The sequence below is a fragment of the Macaca thibetana genome, chromosome 14, assembly GCF_024542745.1.
Source record: "Macaca thibetana thibetana isolate TM-01 chromosome 14, ASM2454274v1, whole genome shotgun sequence".
Classification (NCBI taxonomy): domain Eukaryota; kingdom Metazoa; phylum Chordata; class Mammalia; order Primates; family Cercopithecidae; genus Macaca; species Macaca thibetana.
The window spans coordinates 121377116-121402999 of record NC_065591.1 but is presented as its reverse complement, the minus strand read 5'-3'; the positions used below and the strand labels follow the sequence as shown (position 1 = coordinate 121402999).

The window sequence follows — 25884 nt, the reverse complement described above, 5'->3', positions numbered from 1 at the left end:
CTCTTTTTCCATAAATATTAATAGTATGCCTTTTGTTAGCATATGGCTAGACCACATTTCTCTCTTCTTCTCTAAGATGAGGTCTTGCTCTATCACCTAGGCTGGAGTGCAGCGGTGCCATCATAGCTCATTGCAACCTCTAACTCCTGGGCTCAAATGACCCTCCTGCCTCCTGCTACCAAGTAGTTGGGACTATAGGCATGCGCCACTAAACCCAGCTATGCTGCCCAGGCTGGTCTCAAATTCTTGGCCTCAAACAATCCTCCCACTTCAGCCTCCCAAAATGCTAGGATTACTGGTATGAGCCATTGTGCCCAGCCTATACCACATTTAATTTATCTGTTCAGCAGCTGATGGATATTTGTTGTTTCCACTTTTTGGCTATTAAGAATAATGCTTCTGGCTGGGCATTATGGAATAATGCTCCAGCCTGGGCGACAAAGTGAGACTTTGTCTCAAAAAAAAAAAAAAAAGAGATAGGTTTTTGCCATGTTAGCCAGGCTGGTCTCAAACTCCTGGCCTCCCCGAGGCTTAATAAGACTAAGTAATTTGTTTCACATTACGTAGCAAATAGGTGGAAATAACAGCATTTGAATCTTCCTCCTTTCAGAACTGGCTCTCTTAAGTACCAGACTAGACACATACTGCTTAAACATTACCACATATTTTACTGTGCATTTGTTAGAAATGACTGGTTTCCTCCATTTTCACTACTACTTCTGCAGATGATTACTTGAAAAAAGTATATGCTAGGCCAGCCATGGTGGCTCACATCTGTAATCCCAGCACTTTCGGAAGCCGAGGCTGGAGAACTGTTTGAACCCAGGAGTTTGAGACCAGCCTGAGCCACATCTCTGCAAAACATTTAAAAAAGAATTAGCTGGGTGTAATGGTGCAAGCCTGTGGTCCCAGCTACATGGGAGGCTGAGACGGGAGGATTGCTTGAGTCCGGGAGGTCAAGGCTGTAGTGAGCTATGATTGCACTACTGCACTTCAGCCTGGGCAACACGGCAAGACCCTGTCTCAAAATAATTAAAACAAAATAAAAATAAAAAATTTTAAAAAGTATATGTTAATTCTCAGTAGCTTTACTCTCAAACAGTGACTTGGTATCCAAATTCTGGAGGCCCTTTCATGTGGCTCATTCTATCCTGACTTCTTCTGAGATGTTGTTCATGATCACATTTCTGGCACACCTCCTTCAAAGCACAGTCAGCAGCATTCAAAGTGGCTCCTGGATGCCTGCCCTACAGGGACTTTTGATGATGTCTGTACTATTTTGAGATAAAAAGAGTTCTGCATCCAGCAGTCCAGAAACATTCATCCCAACATCAGCTTTTAAGTCCCTTGTTACATTTACATGACGGAGGCTGCTGAAGACTTGAGTTGTTTCCAGACCTAGTGTAGCAAGTGGCGTTTCACTCCTTTTTGAGATGAGTTGCAGATGAGGCAAGGCTCTGATCACTACGTGGTGACTAACACCACCATCACGCCTTCAGATACTGCTAATTTTGGAATGGCCAGATTTGCTTCAGATCTTTTCAGAAAACCAGAGTCATTGTCACCTGTACTTGCTGGTATTCTCACACTAAATTACATGGTCATGGTAAAATATTATGGAATTTACACTCCTCTTGAGAATCATCTAACAATGATGTTAAATGTAATGATATGATAAAATATTCTTTTTTTGCCTTTGAGATGCATACTAAAAAGCATTTAGGGATGAAACTAAAGAGTAAGAGGTTGCTCCTAAAACAGACTATGAGAGGCAGACATAATTGAATATTTAATACAAGCAATTAAAAAAATGCATGCCCATTCCTCGAATCACTGAGATTTCACCCTGTGTGCAACCTTTCAGATCTAACAGAAATTATTTACACTGAAGTGCACAGAGAACAGCAAAGATAAACTATACAGCACATGTGTCAAGAAGTGACATATTAGGTGAGGATAAGTGATACTTGAATATCACAAGATCAAGCTAACATCACCAAATAAAAAGATTGTAACAGTTTCAAGTCATAAAGACTGATGTATGGAGCAATAACCCATCCTTGCAAGGAGAAGTTATTCTTGCAGCGGTTGTTTTTAATCTTTGCTCTTGGCTGCTGCCCTAGATAAATTAAGGTTGAAGCTTTCAGGATGTATGAGGTTGAATTTACAGCGACAAAATGTGCAGGGCGTTCAGACCCAACGATTGCTTCCCTCAAGAACAGGTAAAGGATGGGTCGCCATCTGATTCTTTATCTGTATGACAATTTGCTTAGTTCTTTATAAATTTTGGTTGGGGGAGTTCAATTGTGAGTTCTGTTGTTTTCTATACTCAGCTGCGTTGTGTGTCAATTCTAATTTAAATTCAGTGTCTGATGAAAACCAAAAAAAATTTAAAAAATCAACTCTCCACCATTCATCTATTATGTGTTATCCAAGACCTCTGCCTTGGTTTCTCAAACTGCTAACCCACCTTTTTTGCCATTTCCTTGAGGAACTACAAGGACATATTTTATTTATTTATTTATTTATTTATTTATTTATTTATTTATTTATTTTTTGAGATGGAGTCTCACTCTGTTGCCTAGGCTGGAGTGCAGTGGTGTCATCTCAGTTCACTGCAACCTCTGCCTCCTGGGTTCAAGTGATTTTCCTGCCTCAGCCTCCTGAGTAGCTGGGAATACAGGCGCGCACCACCATGTCTAGCTAATTTTTGTATTTTTAGTAGAGACCGGGTTTCACTATGTTGGTCAGGCTGGTCTTGAACTCCTGACCTTGTGATCCACCCACCTTGGCCTCCCAAAGTGCTGGGATTACAGGCGTGAGCCACCACGCCCGGCCCCAAGGACATATTTTTTTAAAGTCCCTTTTACCCCTGCTTGAGCAATTCCAACAAAAGGAGTTTGGAAGTGAAGAAAGAAAAGAAAGGACAGTTAAGACCTAGAAAAAATCATGGTAGTTAAAATGAACTTTGGAAGCTGTTTGCGGCTTTTTATTATTTATGCTTCATCTCTTATCAAAAACAAACCCAGTGTAATTGGCTTGTGTATGCTCAGTAGATACCTCAAAATCCTACAGTTGGTAGTAATTTCTTTCTGCCACTAAGTCACTCTCAATCATTGAACATTAATCAACAGTAAGGGATACTGGGAATTCTCAAGCGATTGAGAATTGCTGACCCTTAAATGCTGACAGGCCACAGTTACCAAATTCCAGGGCCAAACATATTCTGTATTTGTATGGTGATTGTATTTTCTAAAGCTAAAATTGAGACATATGATCTGATAATGAGATGAGATATTTTAACTCACAACGTTTTGCTGCCATACACACTTGACAGTTAAAAGAATATTTTGGCCAGACATGGTGGCTCACACCTGTAATCCCAGCACTTTGGGAGGCTGAGGCAGGCAGATCACTTGAGGCCAGGAGTTACAGACCAGCCTGGCCAACATGGCAAAACCCTGTTTCTAATAAAAATATGAAAAAATTAGCTGGGTGTGGTGGTGCACACCGGTAACCCCAGCTACTCAGGAGGCTGAGGCACAAGAATCACTTGAACCCAGGAGACAGAAGCTGTGATCACACCACTGCACTCCGCCTGGTCTACACTCCGTCTTGGGGAAAAAATATATATATTTTGCCATTCTACTCCCTATTCATAATTGCTTTCATTGTTGTACATTGGGCAGCCCTGGTCTTAATCAAACCCTTCTGATACGGTTTGAATGTCCCCTCTAAAACATTACAAGTATACCAGTATTAGAAGGTGGGGCCTTTAAGAGGTGATTTGGCCAGGCCCTTATGAATGGATTAATGCTGTTTTGGGGAAGTCAGTTAGAATCTTAGGAGTTCTCTCCTGACAAAGGACGAGCTCAGCCCCCTTTTTCTCTGTGTCTCACACGCCTGCTTGCTCTCTTGCATTCTGTCATGGAAAGCCCCTTACCCAATGCTGGCATCATGCTCTAGGACTTCCCAGCCTCCAGAACCAGAAGCCAAATAAGCTTATTTTTTTTAAAAAATGAAGTACCCAATCTGTAGTATTCTATTACAGCTACAGAAAACGGACTAAGATGCATTGCGTTCATTAAGATGGGAACCAAACCAAAGAACACACATATTAAAGAGAAAAAAGTCTAAAATGAAATAGCAGTAAAGCAACTGGAAATCATGGTGCTCAGATGTTTAATATTCAGCAATGTTAGATCATTATTTTTAATAAACTTATTTTTTGCAACTGCCATTAGGCCATATTTAAAAAGGGTTTACAATTCTGGCAGATCTGATGTGTAAGAACAAAAAGAGAGAAAAGCAATCCTGCTGTATTTAGCACTGGGCAGATTATTCTGTATTTAGCACTGGGCAGAGTATTGTGTACAAATTTGGTTTCTCTAATTAAAGAAAGATGTGCACAACTTGGGAACTGTCCCGAAAATTCAACCAAAACATTCAGAGGCTAGAAAATAACCCATATGGAATTTATCATACAGATATACTCACACAAACGGAAAATAATGAATGTTCATGTTTACTCACTACATTATTTGTAATAGCAAAATATTGGACTCCATCTAGAAGTTCATGAATATGAGACTGGCTAAATGAATAATGGCACATCTATAAAGTGAAATTTACTATAGCTGTAAAAAGATTGAGAAAACTATGTTCTGTTGTGGAAAGATCTCTAAGATTCATTGTTAAGTGAAACAAGAAAGGTGCACAACTATGTATGTAATACATGCTACTATCATGTTAAAGTAAAAAGAGGAGTGATATATATTTATATCTGCTTGTGTGTAAATAAAAATAATCTCTAGAAGTAGACACATGAAATCAATAACAGTGATTGCTTATAAAGGGTAGGCAGGAACTTGATGAACAGGTGATGGAAGGATAGAGAGGCTTTTTATTGTATAGCTTTGTATACTTTTGATTTTTGATTTTTTCAAATGTATTACTTATTTGAAAACCCAAATAGATAACTTTAAACGAGCAACAAAAAGGAAAAGAAAGAATATGAAGAAGAATTGTTAGAGGGATGAGGACTTAAACTGTGTCTAAACTTATGAAGAGCCCTAAGTAACACATCTTATCTAAGTGTCTCCACAGTGTTAATTACCACATTGTTAACTCAATTGCAAAGACAAAGAATAAATGAATGGATTGTGCCACAATATAGTTCACTCATGATTCAAAGACATGGCTGTAATTCGCAAAAGAGAAGACCGAATTAGTAGCCGATTTTTCCAAAATGACAAAGAATTAGTCGATGAAAGAGTAACACAATTCACTATTCCCTAGACTTGATGATGGTTGAAAAGCACTTCATAGTTTGCAGACTGCTTTCACATATATTATCTCATTTGATCTATCTTTTTTTTTTTTAAGAGACAGAGTCTCACTCTGTCACCCAAGCTGGAATGCAGTAGCACGATCACAATTTACTACAGGCTTGAACTCCTGGGCTCAAGTGATCCTCCCACCTCAGCCTCCTGAGTAACTAGGACTACAGGTGCACACCACCATACCTGGCTAATTAAAAAAAAATTTTTTTGTAGGAGTGGGGTCTCACTGTGCTGCCCAGGCTAGTCTTGAACTCCTGGCCTCAAGCAATTCTCCTATCTCAGCCTCCCAAAGTGCTGGTATTAAAAATGTGAGCCACCATGCCTGGCCTGATCCATTTTTATAAAAAGTTATGTGATATATAGGACAGAAACTTCTATTTTTATTTTACAAATGAGAAATGGAAATAAAGAGAAGATGAATACTTGCTGATGATCTCAACCACTAGAACATGATGTGAAATTGGGACTAGCTTGAGAAATGGGAGGCATGTGGGCTCTCAGTCATTGGACCTGCCCAGTCATTGGACTCCTTAGAAGTACTTACAGTGTTTGAATTCTTCTGCTTCTGCTTTTCAGCCTGACTTTATTGCTCAATTGTTAATTTTTCTCTACTCTAGCCGAGGGGTTTAGCTGAATTTCTGATTCATCTTGTTTCTTCATAGCAAAAGGCATAGAAAAAATTTCTTTTTTCTCTTCCATCCATTCCATCTTAAATGTTAATGTATATAAGAATCACAAGGAAAGCTTATTAAAATACAGATTCCTGGCACCTCTTTCCAAAGATCCTAGATCCTGACTCACTGGGTCATCAATGGAGCCCAGGAATATATTTTTTCATAAGCATATGACTATGATACAGGCAGTCTGACCCTAAATAATATGTTCAACAACTGAGACTATTGTAACTAGTAACTCTGCATGGCTAACTTAAATCAAAGAGGCTTCCCAGATCCCCTTGCAAGCTCATTATTGCTACTGCAAAGAGGCAAAGAAAAGGAGCTGGGAATGATGATTAGCCCCTAGTGAGTCAAGAGAAACCCATGGGGACAGCACGCCATGCTAATATTTGCCTGGCATTCAGGAGACGACATAAAATTAAATAAAAATGAAAGAGATTTATATCCTTTACCTCTGAAATTCTGAAAGTATAAGATTAAAGTTGTCTTAGGGGGCCTAAATAAGCTGCCTCTTTGCTTCTAAGGAGAATTTCAAGTATTGACCATGTCTAGCAAAGACTTAAGTGGTTTGAGATTTGGTTACCCTAGTGACTGCCTGCTCCCTCTGCAGTCCTTTGGGATCTGGCAGGGCACATCTCCTTAGAGTTCCCCAGTTCCACCGATGGAAGAGGGAAGAGAAACAGCAGAGGCCTCTTCAGGGAACTCTTGTTGATATAACTTTCTCCTCACTCCAGTTCTGGGGAAGCCCCTAGTGTGGCTTCTTTGAGAGTTTTGGCCAACATCTATCATTCTTCAGCTGCCCTCTCCCTAAGAGATTATTTTGTGAAAGCTGCTTTAAAATTATGTAAAATGGCTTAATGCCTAAAGCACACATTTGTCATCTGCTAAAGGCTTTTATAGTTTTACATAACTTACTCAGTGTTTTTAACTTTGTACTTATGACCCAAGGCAATTATTCCAAAGGACACACTTTTATTAATTGAAATAATACATACTTTATAGATGTTCTAAAAATGTGGTGATTTAAAGTTTAAATGGTGTACTGAGTCATTCTAGAATACTCACAAAGCCCACCTCGGTAAAAGCCAAGTGGAAAAATCTAGAGGGAGAACGAAACTAATGAAAAATTCGATAATGGTACACTAGGTGAGATCACAGAAACAATGGGGAGAATTGTGAGAGAAGTCTCATGGGTTTTAGAAAGACATATCACCAGAAATTTCATTTGCTAATTGCTTTTCCTTGATTCAAAGATTAGCAAGTGTCAACATAGCTCCTTGCCGTGTCTTTCAGTAGAGCATGTCCTCTACAAAAGTAGGCGTCGTTCTGAACTGGACCACTCACTGGTCTTAGGTAGTCTCGAAATGCCTATTGGCTAATTTCCCGCTCTCTATATTTCTATTACTTGACCATTAATCTTCTTTCCAAGAAGGAAACACACAGATCCAGTAACTAGAAGTTTGTTTAAGTATGAAACTGCATTCTCTGTGACATTTGCCTCAAACCTCTAAACTCTTTCACAAATAAACAAAGCAAGGAGGCTTAGATGAGTGGATCTACTTCTGTCTCTTGGTGAGATCTTTATCTGAAGATTTTACAACATTCTCATTTAGGCGGGTCATGGAAAAATAAGCAAAAGATTTTATAACAGCTCAAAGGTGTAGGCCAGGACAGCTTGAGTGGCTGACCAGAAAGAACAGTCTCCAGGGAAAAGTAGAGAGGCCTCTGGAAAGTTCTGTCTTCATCATTCATGTATTACCCCGTTTCCTCATCCAGAGTTGTGCCACTAAGGGTTTTTTCTTTTCTTGTCTTGTCTTTTCTTCTTCTTCTTCCCTTTTTTTTTTTTTTTTTTGAGACAGTTTTGCTCTTATGGCCCAGGCTGGAGTGCAATGGCGCAATCCTAGCTCACTGCAACCTCTGCCTCCCAGGGTTCAAGCGATTCTCCTGCCTCAGCCTCCCAAGTAGCTTGGATTACAGGCATGTGCTACCATGTCCAGCTAATTTTGTAGTTTTAGTAGAGACGGGGTTTCACCATATTAGCCAGGCTGGTGTCGAACTCCTGACCTCAGGTGATCTGCCCACCTCAGCCTCCCAAAGTGCTAGGATTACAGGCGTGAGCCACTATGGCCGGCCAAGAGTTTTTCAAAACTAGGAGACAGGTGGGAAGTTTGGAAAGCTATAACTGTAGCTGCTGCCACCTAATTACAGACCAGAACTACCAATCGTGATTTCCAAGGTAGAGACATATTCTATATCTGTGCACCAAAATAGTAGCCAGTAGTCACACGGGACTACTGAGCACTTGCTTGTGCCTTGTGTGACTGAGAAAGTAAATTTTTTAAAAAAAATTTTTGTAGGGGCAGGGTCTCAACATGTTACCCAGACGGGTCTCCAACTCCTGAGCTCAAGCAGTCCTCCCACTTTGACCTCACAAAGTGCTGGGATTACAGCATGAGCCACTGTGCCTGACCAAGGAAGTGAATTTTAAATTTTATTTAATTGTGATCAATTTTAACTAAAATAGCTACATGCAACTAGTGGATACTGTATTGGACAGTGCAGTTCTAGACTTTCAGGTGACTTTTCTAGATATTAGACGCCAAGTCCAAATTTCTTTACTAGTGGAGTACTGCAACCTTCACCTTAACCAACTCCTGAGCTTGAACCCAGAGTAAAAGAAGTAGGTGGCTGAAAAGTGAAAGGGTGGAGAGAAAAAAAATACCCTAATCTATTATTAAGGTGGAAGGAAGACATGTATACAATTCTAAACCAAGTAGATAAAAAAGAAAAATGTAGTTGATCATCTCAACATTTGGTGTCTATACTAGACCAACAAACTATTTTGCTTTTTTTTTTTTTCCCTTAACTGAATGGAGCGAATTGGCAGATGAATTTGACATTCTGTAGTACAGTGAAATATAAAAGAAAAACAAACACCAGGCAGGCCTAAGTGGATGTGGATTAAATTAAATATTTACACCCTACACAGCAGATCTTTTATAAAGAGCAAGTTTATAAACTAGGAGCTTCAATAATAAAAGGGGGCATGAATGGATTTATTTATATCAACCTGCTGTTTGACACCTAGGCCACTGGCAATATATCCCAGCTGCCAGCAGGTGATTTAAGTATCACAAAATAGAGTTATCCAGTTGTGTGTGTGTGTGTGTGTATGTGTGTGTGTGTGTATGTGTGTGTGTTTGATGGAGTCTTGCTCTGTTGCCTGGGATGGAGTGCAGTGGCATGATCTAGGCTCACTGCAACCTCTGCCTCCTGGGTTGAAGCGATTCTCCTGCCTCAGCCGCCTGAGTAGCTGGGACTACAGACATGCGCCACAAAACCTGACAATTTTTTTGTATTTTTAGTAGAGACGGGGTTTCACCCTGTTGGTCACGCTAGTCTCGAACTCCTGACCTCAAAAGATTTACCAGTCTCGGCCTCCCAAAGTGTTGGAATTACAGGCGTGAGCCACTGCACCGAGCCTTCAATTGTTTTAAAACTGCATTTGTATGTATAAATAAACACAAAAGATGAGAGTTACGTACACCAAAAATGTCTATAGTTGTTATTTCTATTATTTTAGTTAGGTTATTGTTACTATTGCCTTTATCATTTTGTTTTCTTCAGATTTTCGGTGTTGAGCTGAAACTTTTTTTTTTTTTTGAGACAGGGTCTTGCTCTGTTACCCAAGCTGGAGTGCAGTGGCTTGATCATAGCTCACTGTAAAGTTGAACTCCTGGGCTCAAGTGACACTCCTGCCTCAGTTTCCTGAACAGCTAGGATGTCTGGTTAATTTTTTTTTTTTTTTTGTAGAGAAAAGGATCTCACTATGTTGCCCAGACTAGACTTGAACTCCTGGCCTCAAGTAATCCTCCCACCTTGGCCTCCCAAAGCCCTGGGATTATGGGCCAAGGCAAATGGCCCTAAAATATTTCTTAAGAACACATTTTTTCAATAGAGAAAAGCATAGAAAATAATATAGTAAACATTCACGTACCTACCATCAAGATTGAACAGTTAGTTGTTCATAGTTCGTTATATTTGTTTTACACATTTCTTTTTTTGAAGAAAGAAAACACTATAGCTATAGCTGAAGCCCCTTGTGTACCCTTCCCCAATGCCATTGCACTTTCTCCCCAGGAGCAACCTTTAATGTGAATTTAGAATGTTTTCCTATCTTTTTTCCTATCCATTGCAGGTGGGAGACTTTGTACCCCGATGTCCTGCCTCTCACAGTGTCTTAGGTAGCCTGGGTCTTAGGTTTTCACTCTGCCCCAAGAGCTGCCATTCTAAGTACTTTTCCTACGCACGCGCACGTGTGTGTGTGTGTTTATGTTTATATATATATGCATTTATTGTGCATTTTAAAACACACAAAGCATGTATATATGTTATATATGCATATATATGTAATATACACATATATATTACAAAAGCATATATATAAGTAATATAGATAAAAAGAAACATATGCTTTGTGTGTTTATTTTATTTTATTTATTTATTTTTAATAGAGTTTCACTCTTGTTGCCCAGGCTGGGATGCAATGGCATGATCTCAGCTCACTGCAACCTCCGCCTCTGAGGTTCAAGCGATTCTCCAGTCTCAACCTCCCGAGTATCTGGGATTACAGGCACCCGCCACCATGACCAGCTAATTTTTTTTGTGTTTTCAGTAGCAAGGGGGTTTTGCCATGTTGGCCAGGATGGTCTCAAATTCCTGGCCTTAGATAATCCACCTGCCTTGGCCTCCCAAAGTGCTGGGACTACAGTCGTGAGCCATCATGCCCGGCCTGCGTGTTTAAATATATGTGTGTGTGTGTGTGTGTGTGTGTATGTATGCATACACAAACATCATGTAGTCCTGCTTTGTGTGTTTAAAAATGCACAATAAATTATATTGCATGTGTTTCTGCAATTACTCTTTTCATTCAATTTTATGTTTCTGAAAGATGTTAAAACATATACACATATCTTTTTTTTTTTTTTTTTGAGACGGAGTCTCGCGCTGTCACCCAGGCTGGAGTGCAGTGGCCGGATCTCAGCTCACTGCAAGCTCCGCCTCCCGGGTTCACGCCATTCTCCTGCCTCCGCCTCCCGAGTAGCTGGGACTACAGGCGTCCGCCACCTCGGCCGGCTAGTTTTTTGTATTTTTTTTTTTAAGTAGAGACGGGGTTTCACCGTGTTAACCAGGATGGTCTCGATCTCCTGACCTCGTGATCCGCCCGTCTCGGCCTCCCAAAGTGCTGGGATTACAGGCTTGAGCCACTGCGCCCGGCCTACACATATCTTAAATAGAAAAATTATTTTTTGAAAAGGCCAGGAGCGGTGGCTCATACCTGTAATCCCAGCACTTTGGGAGGCTGAGGCAGATGGCTCATGAGGTCAGGAGTTCAAGACCAGCCTGGGCAAGATGGTGACACCCCGTCTCTACTAAAAATACAAAAATTAACTGGGTGTGGTGGCACATGCCTGTAGTACCAGCTACTTGGGAGGCTGAGGCAGGAGAATCGCTTGAACCCAGGAGGCGGATGTTGCAGTGAGCCAAGATTGTGCCATTGCACTCCAGCCTGGGCGACAAGAGCGAAACTCTGTCTTAAAAAAAAAAAAAAAAGAAAGAAAAATTATTTTTTGGCCGGGCACAGTGGCTCACACCTGTAATCTCAACACTTTGGGCGGCCGAGGTGGGCGGATCACCTGAATTCAGGAGTTTGAGACCAGCCTGGCCAACATGGTAAAACCCTGCTTCTACTAAAAATACAAAATTTAGCCAGGTGTGGTGGCAGGCGCCTGTAATCCCAGCTACTCGGGAGACTGAGGCAGGAGAATCACTTGAGCCCGGGATGGGGAGGTTGCAGTGAACTGAGGTCTTGCCATTGCACTCCAGCCTGGGCAACAGAGTGAGAAAAGAAAAAGAAAAATTATTTTTTAAAAGGTGTTCCATCAAAAACCACCAGCATGGCCGGGCGTGGTGGTTCATGCCTATAATCCTAGCACTTTGTGGGGCCAAGGCAGGCGGATTGCCTAAGCTCAGGAGTTGGAGACCAGCCTGGGCAACACGGTGAAACCCCATCTCTACTAAAACACAAAAAATTAGCCAGGCATGGTGGCTTGTGTCTGTAGTCCCAGCTAATCGGAAGGCTGAGGCAGGAGAATCGCTTGAGCCCCGGAGACAGAGGTTGCAGTGAGTTGAGATCGCACCACTGCACTCCTGCCTCCTGGGCGACAGAGTGAGACCCCGTCTCCAGAAAAAAAAAAATTAAAAAATAATAATAATAAATAAAATAATAATAATAAAAGGAAACTTTTTTCTAGAACCCTATGGTGTGTATTTTCACGTCGCCTCATTTGAGCTTCCTAAGAAGTCTAGGAAGCAGGTATTATTAGTAATCCCACCTAACAGATGGAGAAACATCATTCAAGAAGTTGAGACTTGGCCAGGCGCGGTGGTTCAAGCCTGTAATCCCAGCACTTTGGGAGGCCGAGACGGGCAGATCACGAGGTCAGGAGCTCGAGACCATCCTGGCTAACACGGTGAAACCCCGTCTCTACTGAAAAAATACAAAAAACTAGCCGGGCGAGGGGGCGGGCGCCTGTAGTCCCAGCAACTCGGGAGGCGGAGGCAGGAGAATGGCGTGAACCCGGGAGGCAAAACTTGCAGTGAGCCGAGATCGCCACTGCACTCCAGCCTGGGCAACAAAGCCAGACTCCGTCTCAACAACAACAACAACAACAACAAAAAAAAAAAAAAAAAAAAAAAAAAAAAAGAAGTTGAGACTTGCCCAAGGCTAAATAGTTAACAAGAGGCTGAACCTGAAATCACACCCTGGTTTCACTCCCTGGCTTTGCAGGTGGGAGATTCTGCACGCCGCCGAGGCACTGCCTCTCACAGCGCCTTGGGTAGCTCCGGCCTGGAGATTCTGCACCCCGCCAATGCACTGCCTCTCACAGCGCCTTGGGTAGCTCCGGCCTGGAGATTCTGCACCCCGCCAATGCACTGCCTCTCATAGCGCCTTGGGTAGCTCCGGCCTGGGGTTTTTTCATTTTGCCGTAAGAACGGTCAGAGGAGAGCAAAATGTGCAAACTTCTCCGTTGCTGACCAACGAGAGGCAAGAGTCAAGAAATCAGGAAGAGGGAAGAGAAACAGAGCAAATGAGGAAAACAGAAAGAGGAAATAACAAGCTGGAACATTGGTGGCTCTGTGGTGAAAAGAGAGGAAAATATACATGGAGAGAAAATGGTCATTTTGGTCAAGTACAAAAGACAGACCCAGATTGCTGAAGATTGAGAAGAGAAACAGGTTAGACACGATTCTACCCCGCAGCTTTCAGTCCCTCCGCTGGGAACCCCAGGGTTGGAGGGTGGGGCGGGGAGTAACTCTTCACTTCCCCTAGAGCAGAGTTTCCCAAAATATAGCAGATACCAAAGATAATTTTAGATATTACAATAACAGGCATTAGTTGAATGGCAGGGTACAAAAATGAAATCTTTTGAAATTGTTTTAATCCTTCTCTCCCCAATTGACTGAACAGTCTGAATCAAGTGGAGTAGCAAAAGAAATATTTTGTTTTCTTTAACTACCACCTTCCACCGCACTCAATCTCTCGCTCCTTATAAGAAAGAAAGATTATTCCCTCTTTCCAAATATTTCCCATATTCTTGGTAAGCCCTTAACTTGAAGAAAGGTAAGTTTCCGTTAACTACCTCTTGGGCAGAGCCCATGCATGTCTGATCAGTTTTAGTTACCAGAAAAACCAGTGTAGTTTAAATTTTTAATTTCGTATCCAAATTAGTGTTTGCCTGGTGCCCTCCTGCATCCTTCCAGGTTCCTTTCTTCTCCGCGGGAGGGAACATACACCTCGCCTCCACAAGAGATGCCCTGTGGTCCTCTCTGGGCCGCACGGCCCCTCCCTGGCTACTGACGCCCGGTGTCCAGGAATCCGAGTTCTGACTCTCACAGCAAAGTGAGGGTGAGTTCTTCGGTGAGCTGCGCAGTTCGCTGACATGGGAGGGTCACCAGGGCTTGACCGCTTCAACTGTCCCTCAGTTCCCATTCCTAGGGGTCACGATTAGGGTCGCACACATCCAAACTCCACGGGGTGCACACTGGGCTCCCCAGGTCCCCTCACACTCCACAGGCTGCGAGCCGCTTAGTTCCGACTCTCCCAGTCTCAGCAACTCTCCCAGGCCCCTCACTGAACCTCCAAGTCATGCTGCCTCCCACCCCACCCCAACCTCTATCCCCAGCGTCTCCAGCTCCACTTCCACGGACTCTGGTTGATGATGAAGCTGAAGGAGCAGCCGTGGGGTAGTGATGAGCCCTGAGGAGGTGTCTGACCTCAGTCTTTCAGCGCTGCAGAATAGCGGGGAATGCAAAAGCCCTTCTCTGTTCTCAACCTTGGACCCCAGTCTCCGGTGTGATTACACCTAGCATGGCTAAGCCGCCTCTCTCACGCTTAGCCTCCTTTCTGTGCCTACTCAGAGACTGAGCAAGCCTTCTTGAGGCAACAGCATCTATTCACAAACTAAGACCATTTGGCCTTCCTCGTGCTTATTTTCACTGTACACTGTACAGTCATGCATTGCTAAACAACAGGATATGTCTGGGAAATGCATCATCAGGTGATTTCATCATTGTTCAAACATCCTAGAGTGCACTTTCACAAACCCAGATGGCACAGCCTACTACACATCCAGGCTGTATGATATAGCCTATGGTTCCCAGGCTACAATCCTGCATGATCGTGGCTCACTGCAACCTCGATCTCCCGGGCTCAAGCAGTCCTCCCACCTCAGCCTCCCAAGTAGCTGGGACCACAGGCATGCACCACCATCCGTGGCAAAGTTTTGCATTTTTTGCAGAGATGGGGGGTCTCACCATATTGCAGAGGCTGGTGTTGAGCTCCTGAGCTCAAGTGATCCACTTGCCTTGGCCTTCCAAAGTGCTAGGATTACAGGTGTGAACCACCAGCACCTGGCCTCATTTATACATTTTTTAAAAACAAGTGGATTTAAATAAAAATGTTAGGTTAACAATCGATTGTACAGGTGGTAAGTAGCCATTATGGAAAAAATAGTGAAAGTGGCATTTGAAAGACTAAAGTTTCTGAAACACTGCTCTGGGTCGGTGGCTCACACCAGTAATCCTAGCACTTTGGGAGGCTGAGGTGGGTGGATCACGAGGTCAAGAGTTCAAGACCAGCCAGGCCAACATGGTGAAACCCCATCTCTACTAAAAATACAAAAATTAGTTGGGCATGGTGGTGCGTGCCTGTAATCCCAGCTACTGGGGAGGCTGAGGCAGGAGAATGGCTTGAACCCAGGAGGCGGATGTTGCAGTGAACCAAGATCATGTAACTGCACTCCAGCCTGGGTGACAAGCAAGACTCCGTCTCAAAAAAAAGAAAGAAAGAAAATAAATGAGTTAAACTGAGCAAAGTCACGTGTGGCATGCTTAAAGTAGTGCTTGCTTACCAATAAACATGTACTAAATGTCAGCTATTTGCTACAGTATTGAGAGCCTCCTATGTGCTGGTGGGTTTTTAAAAACAGCTTTATTGAGGTATAATTTCTTTCTTCTTTTTCTTTTCTTTCTTTCTTTCTTTTTTTTTTTTTTTTTTTGAGACGGAGTCTCACTCTGTTGCTCAGGCTGGAGTGCAGTGGTGCCATCTCGGCTCACTGCAACCTCAAGTGATTCTCCTGCCTCAGCCTCCTGAGTAGCTGGGACTACAGCGCCTGCCACTATGCCCAGCTAATTTTTGTATTTTTAGTAGAGCTGGGGTTTCACCGTATTGGTAGGGATGGTCTCAAACTCCTGAGCTCGGGTGATCCGCCCGCCTCGGCCTTCCAAAGTGCAGGGATTACAGGTGTGAGCCACCATGCCCAGCGAGGTATAATTTCTACACCAAATAATGTCACAATTTAAAGTGTACTATTCAATAACTTTTAGTCGATCTATGGTTGTGCACCCCTCACCACAATCCAATTTTAGAACATTTTCATCACCCCAAAAAGATCTCTCATGCCCATTTGTTCTTCCTCTCCTGTTTCCCAGCCCCAGGAAAACCTAAGCTACTTTAAGTCTCCCTAGTTTTGCCTTTCCTCATGTAAATGGACTCATACAATATGTCATCTTTTTTGTCTGGCTTCTTTCACTTAGCATAATGTTTTTGCAGTTCAGTTATGAATAATGCTGCTATGAACATTCACACCAAGTCTTTGTGTGGACATATGTTTTCATTCCTCTTGGGTAGATGCCCAGGCATAGAATTGCTGGGTTGTATGGTAAATTTATGTTTAACTTTTTAAGAAACTGCCAAACTGTTTTCGAAAGTGGCTGCACCATTTTACATTTCTACCAGCAAAGCATGAGGGTGCCAGGTGCTGTACATCTATTATTTTGAATACATGTGTATGGGCATTTCATAACCACTGTTTTAGAGGTGAGAAACCTGTGGTTGCAAGAGGTTAACTAACTTGCAGGAGGTCATTCAGCCTGACAAAGCCAGTATTCAACCCTATCTAGTTCCAAATCCCATCCCTTTCTACTGTGGACTGGCTCTGTGCAGGGTGTTTGTGCTGGTTAATAGGGCTGGGGGAGGGCGCTGCAGTAACTCTGCTTCTAGCTTACTCTGTGGATCCACCCAAGTGATCAGGTGCATAATGGAGCCTGTAGCCAGGGAAAACAGAAGGAGGGCTAGTCTTTTTGGACCAGATACCAAGCCCCAACAATGATTTATATAACTCATTTGTCTCTCTTTTTTTTTTTTTAATACAGAATTTCACTCTTGTTGCTCAGGCTGGAGTAAATGGTGCAATATTGGCTCACCGCAGCCTCTGCCTCCTGGGTTCAAGCAATTCTCCTGTCTCAGCCTTCGGAGTAGCTGGGATTACAGGCATGCACCACCATGCTCAGCTAACTTTTTTTCTGAGATGGAATCTCGCTCTGTCACCCAGGCTGGAGTGCAGTGGTGCGATCTCGGTTCACTCCAACCTCCACCTCCCGGATTCAAGCAATTCTCTGCCTCAGCCTCCTGAGTAGCTGGGATTACAGGCAACCACCACCACACTCGGCTAATTTATGTATTTTTTAGTAGAGTCGGGGTTTTTCCATGTTGGTCAGACAGGTCTTGAACTCCCGACCTCAGGTGATCCGCCCACCTCAGCCTCCCAAAGTGCTGGGATTACAGGCATGAGCCACCGCACCCGACCATCTCTTTATGTTTGGAATGAAACTTCAGTCCAGGCCAACCAGTGACACAGCAAAGGAATAAGCTGAGCACTATAAAGAGTCCCCATCACTGTGGACTTTGACAGCCTCATAATCACTTGACTGGCCACAGAACAGGGAGAGGAGATTTTTGCTTTCCACTGTTTCTGAGTCAGCAAGTAGTTAGTTACTGAAATCACATCCGCTAACAAGTCCAGGCAACTGCTGACTGCATTGTTCCCGTTGCCTTGTTTTGTATGGCTGGCCAAAACACAAACAGCAGGGTGTATAAATTGATTATATAAAAACATGGGAAATGACACAGTCAAATTGAAAACATCAAGCAAAACTTATTGCTTTCTATAATCTTTATCTTCAGCAGGATTTTAATATAAGCCTATCTTCTCTTATCCATATCTTTCTATATCACTGTCTCTAGGGGGACTATGTTAGGGTAAACAAGCATGGAGTTGGCATTTTCACTCATCCGTCCTTGACGGCATGGGCTGTGTCTTGTTCAGCTTCGTATTCCCCGCAGTGCATAGCATGACGTTGTGTAACATCGACCTTCTTCCTATATCTTGTCTGGACTATTGTCATCTGTCTCCCAGCAGCCATCCTCCATCCATAGCTCCTCTATCCAGGCCATTTTCTACACTTCCTTTTGAATTGTCTTTCTGATATGCATCTTTTATTCAAGAATAAATGAACACATTTTATTATTTTATTTTTATTTTTAGAGACAGGGTCTTGCTGTGTTGCCCAGGCTGGAGGGCAGTGGCGTGATCATAGTGCACTGCAGCCTACACCACCTGGGCAAGAGCGATCCACCTGCCTCACCCCAACTCCCATCCCCTAAAGCTGGGACTACAGGTGTACTCCACCACACTCAGCTAATTTTTCAAAATTTTTTTCCTTTTTTTTTTTTTTTTGCAGAGACAGGGTCCCACTATGTTGCCTAGGGTGGTCTTAAAGTCCTGGCTCAAGTGTTCTTCCTGCCTCAGCCACCCAAAGCCCTGGGATTACAGGCATGAGCCACTGCACCTGGCCAATGACATTTTATTATTTGATTAGATTCATGGTGCTGCAAATATAACAAAGGTGATACCAAACATGTCTGCGTATTTTAAAGATGCCTATTGATCTATGGGATGGCCAAAATAAAAGAAAAAATATTTTAAGGCTGTCAATTGCTGTGAAACAAAGTCCATATTCTTTACCAGATCATGAAAGATCATTATATAACCTGGTTTGCCGACCTACAGCTTTGTTTTTCACCATTATCTTCCCCTTTCTGCTCTTTCTGGAAGGACCACTATTCATTCTTCCTGTATTTTTCAGCATTTGCCTCACGCCTGGATATAGAACAAGTGTTCAGTAAATATTTCTTGTTAGATTGAGAGTTGCTTTGACCTGCTAAGAGCTATATTAATTCCATAAGCCTTCAAAGGAGACTTCTAAGTCCTAGGACATTCTTCATAGCAGAGGAGGTGTGAGAATGGGGAATAAATGACTACCTATTTTTACTCTTCTTCTCAGAGTAGAATCACTGATTCATTCAACCTATGTCTTGAATGTTTTTAAAGGTCAAATCTTTGTTTTGAAATTGTACAAATGGGTTGGGCACAGTGGCTCACGCCTGTAATCCCAGCACTTTGGGGGGCCGAGGGAGGTGGATCACCTGAAGTCAGGAGTTCGACACCAGCCTGACCAACATGGAGAAACCCCGTCTCTACTGAAAATACAAAATTAGCTGGGTGTGGTGGCACACGCCTGTAATCCCAGCTACTTGGGTGTCTGAGGCAGGAGAATCGCTTGAACCTGGGAGGCAGAGGTTGCAGTGAGCTGAGATCGCACCATTGCACTCCAGCCTGGGCAACAAGAGTGAAACTCCGTATCGGAAAAAAAAAAAAAAGAAATTGTACAAATGGCTGCTTCTCAAATTAGAAGAAATTCATAAAGAAATAGCAACTGAGTGTTAATTTTCTTAACATTAGACTATTTAGTGAAATGTAATTTGAAAGGCTTTAATGGTCATTTAAATTTGAACTGCTAATTATTTTCTTAGGAGAGCATAAAAATAAATGAAGGAAAGAAAACATAAATGAGGCCGGGCGCGGTGGCTCAAGCCTGTAATCCCAGCACTTTGGGAGGCCGAGACGGGCGGATCACGAGGTCAGGAGCTCGAGACCATCCTGGCTAACACGGTGAAACCCCGTCTCTACTAAAAAAATACAAAAAACTAGCCGGGCGAGGTGGCGGGAGCCTGTAGTCCCAGCTGCTCGGGAGGCTGAGGCAGGAGAATGGCGTAAACCCAGGAGGCGGAGCTTGCAGTGAGCTGAGATCCGGCCACTGCACTCCAGCCTGGGCGACAGAGCCAGACTCCGTCTCAAAAAAAAAAAAAGAAAAAAAAAAAAAAAAGAAAACATAAATGAAAGATCTCCATGGACTATTAAAGGCTGCCTATTCTTTACAAATATCATGGAGGTCAATATTAAGCAGTTTCGCAATGCTATTCTGGGAATTGGATGAGTCAAAACTATTAAGAGAATCAAAAAATTTAGCCAGTTTCAAATTAGCATATGCATTTGTAAATTTAATGATACATTAATGAGCTTACAATCATACTGTTCTGTGCTATTATATGTATGACAGCCATATAAGCAAGTTGACATAACAGAATTTTTATCAGACCCTTTAATTATATACATATAGACAGTATTTAAAAATTAAACTAGGTACAAAAAAAAACTAGGAAAAATATTTGTAGCTAACTTGACAAGAGTTAGTACATATAGTGTTATACAAAAAAGCTATTAAGATAAAACACTGTCTCCAACAGTGCTGATGGGCAAAAGGCAAGAAAAGACAAAAGGGTTAATATGATTAACAGATAACATGGAAAAGTTATTCAATTTCAACTTCACCAGAAATCAGTATACCAGTTTTTGCTAAGCAAATTAGCCAAAGTTAAAGAAAGAACTAGTGACATCATCCAAAGCTTCTAAGTATGTGATAAAACAAGGAACTGATATATGTTTGGTGGCAGTATAAAATTTGTACAATCCCACAGTGTGGCAGTAAGTATATGCAAGGATCTTAAAAATGTTCATGCTTTTTGGTAATTTAACTTCTGGAATCTATACTTAAGGAATGATCCTAAATGAGAAAATATATATACATTATGCAGAAAGACATTTGTCAAAATATTATTTATGGTTGCAAACCACCTGAATATTGAACAGTAGGAGAACACAAGATAAATTATTGTATATTTATTTGAGAATATATTTATATAAATAGATATGATATGTTTATCAAATATTTGAGCAAATATGAATCAACATGGACAACTTCCATAATCAAAATGTTGAAAAGGAAATGAAAGCAAGTTGTAGAATACTTTATACATTTCATGGTACTAATTATATAAAGTTTAAAACATGCAAATAATATTACATATTACTTAGCAATACATACATATGTGGTAAAAGTATAAAGAGTAGGCTGGGCCTGGTGACTCGCACCTGTAATCCTAGCACTTTGGGAGGTGAGGCGGGCAGATTGCCTGAGCTCAGGAGTTCGAGACCAGCCTGGGCAACACGGTGAAACCCCGTCTCTACTAAAATACAAAATAAATTAGCTGGGCGTGGTGGCGTGCACCTATGGTCCCAGCTGCTTGGGAGGCTTAGGCAGGAGAATTGCTTGAACCTGGGAGGCAGAAGTTGCAATGAACCGGGATCGCGCCACTGCACTCCAACCTGGGCGACAGAGCGAGACTCCGTCTTTAAAAAAAAAAAAAAAAAAGTATAAAGAAATGCATGGGCTGAATAATCACCAAATTTCAGAAAGTGGTTACATATGTTAGAGATGGAGGAAGCTGCAAATGAGGATGATTACACAGAGGGTATCAGCTGCACTGACAATGTTTTATTTCTTAAGCTCTGTGGGATACATGGATGTTCATTCCATTATTCTTTTTATCTTTTGTATATCGTAAATCTTTCATGGTAAATTTACAACATTATGTAGCTATAAAACAGTTCCACAGAAAGGCAATATAATAACGTGCCTTCGCTGGGGGAGGCGGGGCATGCCGGGCCGCGCGCGGGCTGCTGGGAACGGGGCGGAGCGCGGCCGCGCCGGCGCATTGAGGGAAGCGGCAACCGCCGCGATGGACGTGTTCCTCACGATTCGGCGCCACAAGACCGCCATCTTCACTGATGCCGAGGAGTCCAGCACGGTGTTCGAGCTGAAGCGCCTCGTGGAGGGACTCCTCAAGCGGCCTCCCGACGAGCAGCGGCTATACAAGGACGACCAGCTCTTGGATGATGGCAAGACACTTGGCGAGTGTGGCTTCACCAGCCAAACAGCACGGCCACTGGCTCCAGCCTCAGTGGGGCTGGCCTTCCGGGCAGACGACACCTTTGAGGCCCTGTGCATTGAGCCGTTCTCCAGCCCGCCCGAGCTGCTCGACGTGATGAAGCCCCAGGACTCGGGAAACAGTGCCGGTGAACCAGCTGTGCAGTGAGGACCCCCGAGAGGCCTATTCCCCCCGATGAAAGAGATTTGGGAGTCTGAAAAAGAAAAAACATGGAAAAAGTTTGTACTATGACATTAAGTTAAACAAATTACATATTCAAAATGATTACAGCTACTTGAAAGCCATCCAAAAATCTTGCAAAGAAATATCCCCCAAAGTTACTGTTTTTCACATTGGATGGTGATGTTACCTCCTTATTCCTTTAAAACATTTCCTCTATTTTCTCTTATTATTGACATTACAAATATAATTGAAAAACGGTAAACCTATTTTTAAAATAAGCGTGATATATTCATTAGTTACTAAGCCATTTGTACTATTATGTCACATTTGATTTGTAAATTAATGTTCTGCTTAGCTTTGAGTCTAGCATCATGTGGAAGGATGGAGAAGACCAGAGAGAGAGGAGGTTGGCAGGGACCTGAGTTTGTTGACAAAGGATGAAAGCAGGATGGGCTGGACGCAGTGGCTCATGCCTGCCATCCTAGCACTTTGGGAAGCTGAGGAGGGAGGATCACTTGAGCCCAGTAGTTTGAGACCAGCTTGGGCAATGTAACGGGACCCTGTCTCTACAAAATAAATTAGTCTGGTATGGTGTTGTGTGCCTATAGGCCTAGCTACTCAGGAGGCTGAGACAAGACAATTGTTTGGGTACAGGAGTTTGATGCGGTGGTGAGGTATGATTGCATCACTGGACTCCAGCCTGGACAACACAGTGAGACCCTATCTTAAAAAGAAAAAAAGAAAGCAAGGTGGGCCAAGGCTTGCTGTTATAGATTCCTGAAGTATTTGAGGAAGATTATTCTGATTGTTACGGGTGATCTAGGTTGGCTTCCAATGAGACTTGAAGTAGCAGCAAGGTTCCTTATATGAAAGTATGGAACATAAATTCACTTTGTTGAAAGAAAGAATAAATGAATGGAAGAATAAGTCAGAGCTAATATTAATTTGAGGCTCTTAATTCAAGCTTAGATACTGTTATTTCAGTGATTTCCCATGGATCTTAGTATTTTAGAACTGACCTGGGTCTTGGAGAGCATTTGTTTTAACTTCTTTATGTTATGGCCAAACAAACGAAATTCCAGAGAAGCTGAATAACACCACCAAGTAAATAAAAGAGGGTATTTGGACTTTCCTTTCATCATATTATTAACTTTTTTAAAAGAAAGCAGGTGGGCCAGGTGCAGTGGCTCACACCTGTAATCTCAGCACTTTGGGAGGCCGGGGCAAGCAGATCCTTTGAGGTCAGCAGTTCGAGACCAGCCTGCCCAACATGGTGAAACTCCATCTCTACTAAAATTACGCAAATCAGCCAGGCATGGTGGCAGGTGCCTTTAGTCCCATCTACTCAGGAGGCTGACCTGTAGTCCCAGCTACTTGGGAGGCTGAGGCAGGAGAATCACTTGAACCTGGGAGGCAGAGGTTGCAGTGAGCTGAGATTGTACCACTGCACTCCAGCCTGGGCGACAGGGTAAGACTTCACCTCAAAAAACAAAAAACAAAAGGCAAGTGGGAGCCTAATCTTTTTATAAGAAAATGTACTACAAATTCCTCGGCCTGCCCTTTGCCACTTATAGAAAACCCCTGACAATCTGGCTCCAACCTATCTTTCCACCTTATCTCCCACTAATCCTCCAGAAAACCATGGAATTTCTGTTATCCTCACCAATAAGGCCCTCCACCCTTCTCTCTGCCTATCTAAAACAATTCATCTTTCCAGGTACAACTAGAATACCAAGAGTATAATCTAGAGGTAATGTCATGAGTGCCTGAATGTGATTGAAATGTGTGGAAATGAAGTAGAATGGAAAAAGCTTGTGCTTAAGAAAGGGGAGAACAAAGAAGCCCCGGGGAATAATAATAACAGTACTACTAATAATGGCAGTGTTAACTACTAACATTAAATGCATGCTTATGATATGCTAAGCCCTGTGTTAACCATTTTTTGTTCATTATTACACTTAATAATGTTCTCAGTAACTCTGAAATCATATATCAGGATTGTGTTACGTGTAACAGAAAACCTTATTATAAGAAGTCAGGTTTTTTTTTCTTCCATTCAATAAGGAGGCCAGTCCAGTTTTGTGTGACCATGAGAGGTCACCAAGAACCCAGGCTCATTCTGTCTTCTTTCTCCACTATTCTTAGCGTATGTCTTTCATTTTCAAGGTCATAATATAACTTTTCAAGACATTATATCTGCCTTCCAGGGAGAAATGCAGTAGGTATCTCTTTACAAGGACTTCTGTCAACATCTCTTTGATAAGAACTATGTTACCTGGCTACTGCTAGTTGCAAGGAAGGCTGGGAGACCACCAAATAAAATTCCCTTAATAAAGAGGAGGGAGGGATGGATATTTAGGTAGGGAGCCTGCAGTGTTATCCTCAGTTTATAGATAAGGAAAATGAGGTATAAGAATACTAAGAGCCGGGCGTGGTGGCTCCTGCCTATAATCCCAGCACTTTGGGAGGTGGAGGTGGGTGGATCATCTGAGATCAGGAGTTCCAGACCAGCCTGACCAATATGGTGAAACTCTGTCTCTACTAAAAATACAAAAATTATCCAGGTATGATGGCGTGTGACTGTAGTCCCAGCTACTAGGGAGGCTGAGACAGGAGTATTGCTTGAACCCAGAAGGCAGAGGTTGCAGTGAGCGAAGATTGCACCACTGCACTCCAGCCTGGGTGACAGAGTGAGACCCCGTCTCAAAAAAAAAAGAATGCTAAGAAACAGGCAAGGCATGGTGGCTCATGCCTTATAATCCCAGCACTTTGGGAGGCCAAGGCAGATGAATCACTTGAGGCCAGGAGTTCGAGACTAGCCTGGCCAAAACCCCGTCTCTACTAAAAATACAAAAATTGGCTGGGTGTTGTGGCACACGCCTGTAATTCCAGATACTCTGGAGACTGAGGCAGGAGAATCGCTTGAACCTGGGAGGTGAAGGTTGCAGTGAGCTGATATCGTGCCATTGCACGGCTGATATCCAGCCTGGGTGACAGAGTGAGACTGGGTCTCAAAAAAAAAATGCTAAGAAACAATGGGACAAGTAGATCTGACAGCATGGCCCATGTCCCTAACAGTTTGCATTATATGGCACATTTTTTTTTTTTGAGACGGAGGCTCACTCTGTCACCTAGACCAGAGTGCAGTGACGCGATCTCGGCTCACTGCAACCTCCACCTCCCGGGTTCAAGTGATTCTCCTATATATGGCACAATTTTTTAAATGGCTTAGTCCTACTCTCTACTTAAGGTGTGGTATAAACAATATCAGAACACATTTTATACTACTGTTTCCCTTCTTTGGTAGCTTCTCTTCCTCTTCCCTGCTGTCTTTTTCTTTCAGATCTCAAAGGGGAGGCTGTGGGTTTTGGTTAGAGCTGAAAGGAAAGAAAACTAGTGTCAGTCTTTTGTTTCCCATTTGAAATAGTGGCTAACTCTAGGAAACAATAGACATATTGATGGTTTCATAAGACTTGGTGAATGATTAAGTGTGGAGCTTGATGTAGAGTCAAACAAAATCTTAAGGTTTTGACCACAAAGTTGTTATATGGACAATGGAAGATACATATTAGTAAGAAAGGAGAATTGTTGGTTTACTTTTCTGTGTTAAGTTTCAGATGTTGGCAAAAATTCCTGATGGGTATCAATAAATCTCGTGTAAGTCAGTCATAATGAGCAAGTGAGAAGAAAAATAAGGCAAACATTTTTGTAAAAACGATGATCCTGTCCCTACTGGAATAATAAAATGTATTTGTTTTACCTATGTCGATACCTGTTTATAATACAGCTTTGCATGCCTAAAGATGAAAGAAAAGGCAGTATTTCACAGTTTTGAAGATAAGGCAACAATGACATTTAAAAATAAAAAGACCAGGCTGGGCACCGTGGCTCATGCCTGTAATCCCAGCACTTTGGGAGGCTGAGGTGGGCGGATCAAGAGGTCAGGAGATCAAGACAATCCTGGCTAACATGGTGAAACCCCATCTCTACTAAAAATACAAAAAAATTAGCTAGGCGTGGTGGCATGCGCTTGTAGTCCCAGCTACTTGGGAGACTGAGGCAGGAAAATGGCGTGAACCTGGGAGGGTGGAGCTTGCAGTGAGCCAAGATC

General features: G+C 42.5%; 2 protein-coding genes across 2 annotated transcripts in view; one reads left to right on the top strand and one right to left on the bottom strand.

Moving 5' to 3' along the window:
- APLP2 (amyloid beta precursor like protein 2) overlaps positions 1–25884 on the bottom strand; it is a 726249-nt gene that overhangs the window by 85762 nt on the left and 614603 nt on the right. The window lies entirely within an intron of this gene.
- LOC126934987 (elongin-B-like) lies at positions 21327–25742 on the top strand. The gene has a single exon (XM_050756017.1). It carries the CDS (start codon positions 21402–21404, stop codon positions 21756–21758), a length of 357 nt encoding a protein of 118 aa, XP_050611974.1. The 5' UTR covers positions 21327–21401; the 3' UTR covers positions 21759–25742.